Source organism: Cavia porcellus, unplaced genomic scaffold, assembly GCF_034190915.1.
Source record: "Cavia porcellus strain 051 isolate PalLab524CR breed Dunkin Hartley unplaced genomic scaffold, mCavPor4.1 scaffold_33, whole genome shotgun sequence".
Classification (NCBI taxonomy): domain Eukaryota; kingdom Metazoa; phylum Chordata; class Mammalia; order Rodentia; family Caviidae; genus Cavia; species Cavia porcellus.
Window position 1 is genome coordinate 1,343,640 of NW_026947516.1, and position 10,586 is coordinate 1,354,225.

At 64.3% G+C, this 10,586-nt stretch overlaps 1 protein-coding gene across 2 annotated transcripts; it reads right to left on the bottom strand.

The window, feature by feature from the left end:
- Positions 1-498: 498 nt before the first annotated feature.
- On the bottom strand, positions 499-10,340 carry LOC134474518 (proline-rich protein HaeIII subfamily 1-like). Of its 2 annotated transcripts, none has more exons than XM_063242736.1 (2): positions 9,896-10,340; positions 499-1,762 (listed from the first exon to the last, which is right to left on the bottom strand). In XM_063242736.1, exon 2 carries the CDS (start codon positions 1,474-1,476, stop codon positions 505-507), a length of 972 nt encoding a protein of 323 aa, XP_063098806.1. In that variant the 5' UTR covers positions 1,477-1,762; positions 9,896-10,340; the 3' UTR covers positions 499-504. Both variants share the same exon structure in this region, with proteins under 2 accessions (XP_063098806.1, XP_063098807.1).
- Between the last annotated feature and the right edge of the window lie 246 nt (positions 10,341-10,586).

Here is a 10,586-nt window from a genome sequence, read left to right on the forward strand (position 1 = left end):
CTACACTGTGCTGTTTCTGTGTCATCAAGATCCAAAGGGTCAGAATCAAGCAGCGTGGATTGCAGCCTCTAAAACCATGAAGCAAAACACAACTTCCCTCCTCCCACGCTGTGTCTTTTTAAAGTATTTTGTCCCAGTTCTGGGTCACGGGGCCGAATGGCCATGGATGAGCTCCGTGCTGAGTAACAGAAGGTGTTTCCCAGCTCCGGGCCCCAGCTGTGTTCACCTGGTCCGGGCTGGCTCTGTGGACTTCCCTGGATCTCGGTCTGATGGCACAGTGCCTTTCTGTGGGTGGTGTTCTAACTGTGGATGTGGCCCCCTCACACTGGGGCCCCCAGAGAGTCCCCTTGCTCCCCAGAACGCAGAGAGCAGACTGCATTTCTGCCATGCATGACCCCTGGCGTCCACCCTCGTCCCCGTGGGGACACGGCCATCCGCGTGCCATCCATGTGTCACTGTGCTGCAGGGAGAGGTCAGGATGCCACAAGGACCCAGAGAGCGGTTTCAAAAATATTTTATTTTCTGGAGTAGCCGTGATGTCTCTGCCCTGTCCGCCGAGGAGGCAGAAGCAATGACGCCCTCGAGGCTTTGAAGTTCACACCTGCAGGACAGGACGATGGCAGCGTGGAGGACCACTGTAGAAAGGCTCACCGGGACACGGACGGAGAGGACGAGGTGTGGGTGCAGCTGGCTGCCGCGACCGGGACGCTCTCGGGGACGTGGTGCCCCTCCACGAGGAGCCTGTCTCCATTCTGCTGTGACCCGGGCAGAGGACAGCACAGTCCAGGGTCCTGGGTGGCCGGGTCGTCTAAGTGCCTTATGCATTGGCTCAGGTACCAGAATGCTAGGTTTGCTGCTAGAATTCCCTAGAAGTGTGGGTGCACGGGCAGAGTCCCTAGGCTGCATTTTACAGGGCGGTCCCTTCGTCCAGTCCAGACGTGGTCTTTCCCGATGGCGACAGACGGATACAAAGACAAGACGTTTGGGGGCTAACGCAGCACAGGGGGACGCAGGGATTCCCTCGGGGGTCTCCCGGTGAGCAGCTGGCCCTGGAGGCACAAGGAAGCAGGAAAGCACTGGGCATCGCTGCTGTGGGCGCACGGTGCACATCACATCCGAGACCAGGTGGGCAGCTCCCCGGTGGCACCCGCCTTGGCGATGGCATTGGGTTTTTTCTTTTTTGGTACCAGGGATCAAACTCACGACCTTGCACTTGCCAGGCAGGTGCTTATGCCACTGAGCTAAATGCCTGGGCCCAGGCGATGGCATTGTTAGAGATGCTGGTCGTCTGGACGGTCCCGCTGGCCACGGAGGGGTGACGCGCTCCCTGGCCTGACCGTGGGACCGTCGGGTGTTGTCACTACGCACAAGGACGAGACCGATGAGGTCACAGCAGGAGGAGCCAGGCAGCTTGGCGGGACGGCTGGATGCGGCCCAGGGGCGGGTGGAGGTCACGGTCCCCAGATGGCCCCCCATGGGAGCTGCCCACGAGTCCCGGGCTTCCGGTCATGGCTTGGCAAGATGGGTGAAGGGGGAGACGGCCTGGATCCCCGGCCAGTGACCCCGTCCGTCCTCTCCCGCGCGGTGCAGCCCGGCTGGCATGCTGCTGGAGAGTCTCCAGAGAAGGGGTGAGCCTCCCGCCGGGGTCACGGCCCGCCCGGGGTCAGGGGGAGGCATCCTCTCCTGATGCCCTGGACTGACCCCCTGCGCAGGACGACAGGAGGTTTCGCAGCCATCCGAGTTCTCCGCCTCTTCAGAGGCCCTAAGACATGGGAGAGAAACAAAGCAGGCCTCAGTGTTTCAGTGCTATTTTCTATTTTTTATTTTTTCCTTTTTATCGGTACCGGGGATCGAACTCACGACTGCCTGCTTGCAAGGCAGGCGCTTACGCCGCTGAGCTAAACCTCCAGCCCCGGGAAGTGGGTGCACTGGGTGCCCGAGCACATTGAGTTCACACACTAGGACTCGAGGCTCCCTGCAGAAATGGCCCCGCATGGCGCTCACCTTTGGATCTCCCGCGGCCCTGCCAGGGCCGTGCACTGACTCAGTCTGTATTGGCAGGTGCTGGAACCTTTAAAAGATGGTGTCTAGCGAGGAGGAGTCACGTCATCGGGGGCGTGGCCTAGGATGTTGGGGGCGTGACCCGACCGGAAGTTACGTTTTAGGGGCGTGGCCTAGGGAAGTCACGTTATGGGGGCGTGGCTTTGGAGGAAGTTATGTTATTGGGGATGTGGCCTGAGAGAAAGTCATGTTGTTGGGGGCGTGGCCCGGGAGGAAGTTGTGCATTAGGGGCGTGGTCTGATGAAATTATGTTATTGGGAGGGTGACTTGGAAGTTATGTTATTGGGGGCGTGGCCTGTGCAGAAGCTGCGCTGTTGAGGGCGTGGCCCGGGAGGAAGCTGTGTTAGGGGCGTGGCCTGATGAAATTATGCTATTGGGGCGTGACTTGGGAGGAAGTTATGTTATTGGGGGCGTGGTTTGGGAGGAAAACGTGTTGTTGGGGAGTGGCTTGGGAGAAGTTATATTAGGGGCGTAGCCTGCGATGAAATTGGTTTGTTGGGGGCGTGGCCTGGGCTGCGCTCCTGCTCATTCTGTCCGCCTCCTGACCACGAGGAGTGATTCTGTCCACCGCACGCTCTTGCCAATACTAATTATCATTATTTTTATTAGTCGTTTTATTGAGATGCCACCCAGGCGGCCCAGCACCAGGAGCAACGGAGCCAACAGACTATAAATGGAACCCGGTGAAGCCATGAGCCAAGGACCGCTGTCCTGGAAAGCTCTCCTGTCCAGTATCTGCTCACAGCCTTGGAAACCACCTCGCACATCCAGCACCGGGGTCAGAAGCCGCAGGACGGGACGTGGCCGGGCATGGCGGCGCTAAGTCAAGTTCATCCATTCATTAAAAAACGCGGGTGCTGTGTGCCCTGGAGGAGCCACCCCGGGGCGGTGCTCAGCATGGAGCCCACAAGGAGAAGGAGGCGGAGCAGGCCCAGACCAGCAGCAGCAGGAGGACGAGGAGGAGCAGGAGAGGAAACGGAGGATGAGATGCAGGAGGATGAGATGCAGGAGGATGAGATGCAGGAGGAGGAGAGCATGTGGGCCGAGAAGAGGAAGGACTGGGGTGCCCAGCGCCTGCCCGGGGCGCCAGCCCGAGCAGGAGACCTGCCAACCCGGACGGGGCTGGGGAGGGAGCCCCCTGCGGGCGCTGGGCCGCTCAGTCTGGAGCCATTCCAAGGGGACAGGAAAATCAAATTGGATCGTAACTCCGAGTGCAAAAATCAATATGCATTTAATGAAACGGCAGAAGCCATGAGTAAGTGACGGCAGGGCCAGGACCATCGCGTGCACTGCGGGATGCCTGCCTGCCTGCAGCGGAGGCTGTGCCTCCTCCTCCCCGAGGGCCGGCTTCCTGCCCGAGGCCAGGCCGGGAATCCACCAGGCCTTGCTTCTGCGGATCAGAAAGGCCTGCCCCAGGGTGAGGGATGGCGGGGTGCAGGGCCGGCTCCGAGGTCTCCATGCACATCCCGTGGATTCATGACACCCGCCCGGAGAGTCCCCGCATGGGGCCGTGCTGGCCAAGTCCCTGACCTGTCCTGCACGCTCTCACGGTCACAAAGAGAGAACGGATCAGAAAAGGTTCTGACCAGGAAACGCACAGGGAAACCTGACCGAATGATGCCTGAGGAACCCGGGGACAGACGGGGGACTGTGATGAGCAGATTACTGGGGGGCTGTGACCTCCATCTCTAAGGTCCCTGCTCCTCCCTTCTCTCCCTGCTTCCCGGCCACCATGATGGGAGCGTCTCTCCTCCCCACACCGTCCACCATGATGCTCCCCTTGGAGCAGCCGGCCATGGACTGCACCCTCTGCACCCCTGAGCCACACTGAGCTCCCCCTTTAAGCTGTGTTCTGGTCCCCGGCTCCTCCCTTCTCTCTCTGCTTCCCGGCCACCATGATGGGAGCGTCTCTCCTCCCCACACCGTCCACCATGATGCTCCCGCCTTGGAGCAGCCGGCCATGGACTGCACCCTCTGCACCCCTGAGCCACACTGAGCTCCCTCTTTAAGCTGTGTTCTGGTCCCCGGCTCCTCCCTTCTCTCCCTGCTTCCCGGCCACCATGACGGGAGCATCTCTCCTCCCCACACCGTCCACCATGATGCTCCCGCCCTGGAGCAGCCGACCATGGACTGCACCCTCTGCACCCCTGAGCCACACTGAGCTCCCTCTTTAAGCTGTGTTCTGGTCCCCGGCTCCCCCCTTCTCTCCCTGCTTCCCGGCCACCATGATGGGAGCGTCTCTCCTCCCCACACCGTCCACCATGATGCTCCCGCCTTGGAGCAGCCGGCCATGGACTGCACCCTCTGCACCCCTGAGCCACACTGAGCTCCCCCTTTAAGCTGTGTTCTGGTCCCCAGCTCCTCCCTTCTCTCCCTGCTTCCCGGCCACCATGATGGGAGCGTCTCTCCTCCCCACACCGTCCACCATGATGCTCCTGCCTTGGAGCAGCCGGCCATGGACTGCACCCTCTGCACCCCTGAGCCACACTGAGCTCCCTCTTTAAGCTGTGTTCTGGTCCCCGGCTCCTCCCTTCTCTCCCTGCTTCCCGGCCACCATGACGGGAGCGTCTCTCCTCCCCACACCGTCCACCATGATGCTCCCGCCTTGGAGCAGCCGGCCATGGACTGCACCCTCTGCACCCCTGAGCCACACTGAACCCCCCTCTGTAAGCTGTGTTCTTGTCACTACAGGTGTGCGGAGTGCTGAGTGACCTGGGGACCCAGAAGGTCCACTGGGCACGGTGGCATATGCCTGACACATTCCACATTCAGGGAGGCTGAGGCAGGACGATCTTGAGTGGAAGCCAGCCCAGGCGGGAGCCTGTCTAGCAGGGTCAGCAGAGGCAGGGAGGACACGGTGACCTTGCTCAGAGGCCAGAGGAGGCCACAGGTGTGGGGGCTCTAGGCTGGATCCCGACCCCCAGGTTTCCCTCTTGCAAAGCCCGGTGGCCTGGGTGCTCTCAGGCTGCCTCAGACCTCACAACCAGAACTATAACCGCAGAAACCTAAGCACAAGCTGGGCCACCGGCAGAAGCTGGGCCTGCCTCCCATGCCAGCTGGGGAGGCCGAGGCAGGAGGATCTCCGTGACTCCGAGGCCAGCCCGGGCTGCCTATCGAGACCCTGTCTCAAGACAGACAAGCAAACAGATGCTAAAGCTCTCCTTCCCTCCTTCCTTGCTTGCTGGGTCTCAGTGTGTGGTGACCCCGGCCTCGAGCTCACAGCGACCCTCCTGCCTCAGCCTCCCACGTGCTGAGCTGACCGCTGCGCACCACCACGCCTGGCACCAGTTGTGTTTCCGAGGTACGGGGAACCCAGCCCGGGACCTTTGCTCTGAGCACCAGCCACAGACGTTTTCTGGCTGGGTTTGCTTAGTTTTGTTCTGTGGGAGACGCTTCTCCCCTGGCTGGGCTGCAGCTGGAGACCCTCCTGCCTCAGCCTCCCGGAGCGCGGGGATGACCGGCGTGCGCCGGGCACTGGATTTCTTCACCCGGTCTTGTGCAGGGGAAGGGGAGGGGAGGGAGATGGTGGGGGGAGTTCTCAATGGTGCTCGGGGTTGGGGGGCCTTCAACCCCTGAAAGGGAGCTTCCTGCCAAGCACCTTTCTGTGAAGCCTTTTATTTAGAGCCGGGGGCGGTGAGACGTTCACCATCAGAACCGGCTGCTGGGAGGCTGTCTGTGATCACTGACTGACTCACTGACTACATCAAGCTATCTGTGACCCTTGATGGGCTCCAAAGACCCCCAAATAGGCACTGACCAGAGCAGAGACAGCTCCAAAGTCCAGAGACAGACAAATACATAAGGAAAGGCTCAAGAGCAGTGGCCACCAAGGAAAGGCAGAGTACAACCCGCCAGGGGCGGGTCGAGCCCCGGCTGCAGAGCGTGCACCCCACAGCCACAGTGGAGATCGCTGAGAGAGACCTCAAAAAGCCGAACTAGCAACCCCGCTGCACCTGTGTCCGCGCCGTGGAGTACTACACAGCCATGAAGATGGACAGGCTTGAGTCTTGTATAGAAAACCAAACGCACCCCGACACCAGGATGTGACGTGAAATAAATGAGACCCGGGAGCTTCAATATGACACACTGCTCTTCTGTGAGATCCTAAAGTGTAAATTAAAAGGCAAAGGCCAGCCTGGGCGCCATAAGACCCTGTCTCAATAAAATGACTAATAAAAATAATGATAATTAGTATTGAGACTGCCTTCCCCGCAAAGGGCTCCAAGGCTCCAGCGTGCAGGGTGCCGCAGAGCTCAGGGTTAAATGTAGCAGACTGTAAGAGCGTCCCGCCTCAGCCTCAGCAGGGCGTGGTGTGCGGGCTCCACGGGGACAAACGATGCCGCCCCAAAGCGGCCCGGGGAGATGCCACCCGGGCACAGAGACCGAGAGGGTCCCGGGCGGGGGCCGAGCCCCGCCCTTCCCACCCCTCCGTGGGGGTGTCCCGTGCCCCTGCCTCGGCGCTGACCGGCTGTGTGACCGACCCCGAGGTCCCGACGGGGGCCCAGCCCTGCCCCGGCGCTCTGGGGTCTCGGGGGGCAGACGGAGCCGCGGGGGGGGGGAGGCAGAGCCCGCGGTCATCCCGGGGCCAGGGGTCGGGGTGTCCACAGGCCTGTGGGTCCCTCCCTGCGTCCGTCCGGCCGTCCGTCCTGTGCCAGTCAAGGTCTCTGAGTTTACCTGACTGCCGTCCAGCCATCCGTGTGTCTGTCTGTCTATCCCCCCCTATCATCTGTCTGTCTGTCTGTCTTTCTATTTATCCATCTATCTATCTGTATGTGCCCATGTGTCTGTCTGTCTCTCTGTATCTATGTCTCTATTTATCTGTGTGTCTATATATCTCTCTGTATCTGTCTATCTGTCTGTGTGTCCCTCTGTCTGTATCTATCCCCGTGTCTGTCTGTCCGTCTCTTTGCTCTATTCCTGTGTCTGTCTGTCTGTCTCTCTGTCTGTCTGTCTCTCTGTTTCTGTCTGTCTGTCTGTCTGTCTGTCTGTCTCTCCCCATGACCGCCTCCTGTCTAACCTTCCTGCCCGGCTCTCGCTGTCCGTCTGTCCCTGCCTGTCTGCCCGTCTCCCCGTCCTGGGGTCACCGGCCCAGGCAAGGCCACGCACCCCTGGGCTCCGTGTCCCTGTGGGTGGCCCCGTCCCCCGCGCACCACGGAGAGGGGTCCGCGTCTCCACCTGGGACCGCACCCCGAGTCCTCCCTGCTCCCCGGGAAGCCAGCGCTGAGCTCAGGGGTGGCCGCCTCCCCTCGCGGCCCTGGGGAGCCCTCATCTGCCCCAGAACGCGTGCAAAGCCGGGCACGGCGGTGGCACCCCGGTCACCCCAGCTCGGGGAGGCTGAGGCAGGAGGGTCTGCAGGCGTCGGCCTGGCCCGACAGATGAGCGGCACCCCAGCGGGCCCCGAGGTGCGGCCGGCCTGTCCTGCGCCGCTGTGGGCTTCACTGCCGGGCTTGCTGGGGCGACGGTGAGGGTCAGGCCGCTTTCGGGGTCCCCGGGGCGCTCAGGAGACACACGCAGGCCTCACCCTGCGAGAACAGCCCCCCAAACGCCTTTCCACGCGGTGCCCCCGGCCACAGTGTGGTCTCTCCACCCTCCCCTGCGCGTGACCCCAGGCTTCCCGGGGCTCCCCCGGGGCTCCCGGCCCCCCACAGCTGAGCCCCCCACGGCTGAGCCCCCCACGGCTGAGCCCCCCACGGCTGAGCCCCCCACAGCGGAGCCCCCCACAGCGGAGCCCCCCACAGCTGAGCCCCCCACAGCTGAGCCCCCCACGGCTGAGCCCCCCACAGCGGAGCCCCCCACAGCGGAGCCCCCCACAGCTGAGCCCCCACAGCGGAGCCCCCCACGGCTGAGCCCCCCACAGCTGAGCCCCCCACGGCTGAGCCCCCCACAGCGGAGCCCCCCACAGCGGAGCCCCCCACAGCTGAGCCCCCCACAGCGGAGCCCCCACGGCTGAGCCCCCCACAGCTGAGCCCCCCACAGCTGAGCCCCCCACGGCTGAGCCCCCCACAGCGGAGCCCCCCACAGCTGAGCCCCCCACGGCTGAGCCCCCCACAGCGGAGCCCCCCACAGCGGAGCCCCCCACAGCTGAGCCCCCCACAGCGGAGCCCCCACGGCTGAGCCCCCCACGGCTGAGCCCCCCACGGCCGCGTCTCCCGGTTCCCGCTGCGGACTCCGATGTGTCCTGCAGTCTGTGCTCTAACCCTCAGAGGGGTGCCAGGCGGCCCCCCCGTGCGCCTGCGGCCTGGGGTACAGCCGAGTCGGGGAGCCCTGGCCTGCCCGGAGCCACTCGGACGGCCCGTCCTCCTGCTGCTCTGTGTGTCTGTCTGCGTGTCTGTGTGTCTGTCTGTGTGTTTGTCTGTGTGTCTGTGTGTCTGTCTGTGTGTCTGTCTGTGTGTCTGTCTGTGTGTCTGTGTGTCTGTGTGTGTGTCTGTCTATGTATCTCTGTCTGTGTGTCTGTGTGTCTGTCTGTGTGTCTGTGTGTCTGTCTGTCTGTGTCTGTCTGTGTATCTGTGTGTCTGACTGTGTGTTTGGCTGTGTGTCTGTGTCTGTCTGTGTGTCTGTCTGTGTGTCTGTCTGTGTGTCTGTGTCTGTCTGTGTATCTGTGTCTGTCTGTGTGTCTGTGTGTCTGTCTGTCTGTGTCTGTCTGTGTATCTGTGTGTCTGACTGTGTGTTTGGCTGTGTGTCTGTCTGTGTCTGTCTGTGTGTCTGTGTGTCTGTCTGTGTGTGTCTGTCTGTGTGTCTGTGTCTGTCTGTGTATCTGTGTGTCTGTCTGTGTGTCTGTCTGTCTGTGTCTGTCTGTGTATCTGTGTGTCTGTCTGTGTGTTTGGCTGTGTGTCTGTCTGTGTGTGTCTGTGTGTCTGTCTGTCTGTGTGTCTGTCTGTGTGTCTGTCTGTCTGTGTCTGTCTGTGTATCTGTCTGTGTGTGTGTGTCTGTCTGTGTGTCTGTCTGTCCTAATTACCCTGCAACCTGCTGATGCGGCAGCCTGCAGGGTCCAAGCTGTGGCTTTTCCTGTGCAGTCTATCTGTCTGTCCTCCCGCAGTCTGTCTGTGTGTCCCTGTGGCTGCCCCCCCCCCCCGTGTGTCCCCCGCTGTGTGCGCAGCGCTCACGCCCCTTCCTTCCCCCCTCCCCCCTCCCCCCTCCCTCATCCCCCTCCCCCCTCCTCCCCCCTCCCTCATCCCCCTCCTCCCTCCTCCCCCCTCCCTCCTCCCCCTCCCTCCTCCCCCTCCCTCCTCCCCCCTCCCCTCCCCCTCCTCCCTCCTCCCCCCTCCCCCCTCCCTCCTCCCTCTTCAGCTCCAGCTCGGGCTCCGCATGGTGGCCGCCTGGCGGCTGGCGCTCATTCCGGTCACGTCCACCGTCCACCTCCGTCTCCTGCGGGAAGGCCGGGCGGGCGGGCGGGCGGAGGAAACGCAGCGCGACTCCCTCGGCCGATGGGGCGCTGGGGGGGTGCCGGGGGGGGGGGCAAGGCCCTGCACCCCAACCTCCCCCTGCGCTGCTGGGGTCCCCCCTCCCCGGGCCTGGGTGCGTTCAGTTTCGGGGGGCTGCGTGGCTCGGGGCCCGCGGTGTCCGCGCTGGGGTGCCGGGTCCGGGGAGCCCCGCGGGGCGCACGGCGTCTCCCGCTCCTGCAGCCCGCGCCGACCCCAGGGCCTTTGCCCACCTGCGGCTCGGGGCGCCGCGGCGCCCGCTTCCGTCCCCGCCGGTGCCCAGGAGCTGTGGGGCGCCTGAGCTCCCCCGCCCGGGCCGCGTGGTCCCCGAAGAAGTTGCGGCTGCCACCCCACCCCAGCGCGCGCCCCGTACCCCTCAGTCCCCAGCACACCCCGCCCCACACCCGGACACTCACCGCCGCGGCGTCCCCGGCGCAGCCCTGAAGGTCGCAGCCCAACGCGGGTGCAGAGGGGCGCGCGGCCGGAACTGGGGGTGCAGGGGGTTCCGGGGGTTCCGGGGGGTCCGGGGCCGCGGGGGGAGGCGGGGCGGGGACGGGGGACCCCGGTTCCTCCGCCTGCTGCGCCCGGCGGGGGTCCCCATGGCGCCCCGGGAAGTGGGGTGCGCGGGGCGCGCGGGGCGCGGGGGGCTCAGAGCCCGTGGTCGCAGTCCACGTCGCGGCAGATGTACCAGAGGATCACGTAGAGGATGAGCAGGATGGCGAAGATGAAGAGCGCGACCAGCAGCGCTTTGCTCACCGGGGAGATGAGCGCCTGCATGGCCCCGGGGCGCGCCGAGGAGCGGGGGGCGCGCACCAGCGGCAGCCGGGGACCCCGCGCCCCGACCCCGCGCCCGCCGGGCGAGGCCGCCGCAGACCTCCGAGCTGCCGGCTCCGCGCTGCGCTGCGCTGCCGCCGACTCCAGGACGCGGGGCCGCGCGGGGCTCCGGCCGGCGGGCGCGCAGACTCGGGGTCCCCCCTCGCTCGCTCGCTCGCTCGTGCGCCGGGGCGCCCCCCGCCAGGCGGGAGCTCGGACCCGGGTCCCCGCGGGGTGCTCAGGGCCGCCGCCGCCTCATCTCCCCCGCGGGCCGGGGCGCGCTCGGGGCGCAGT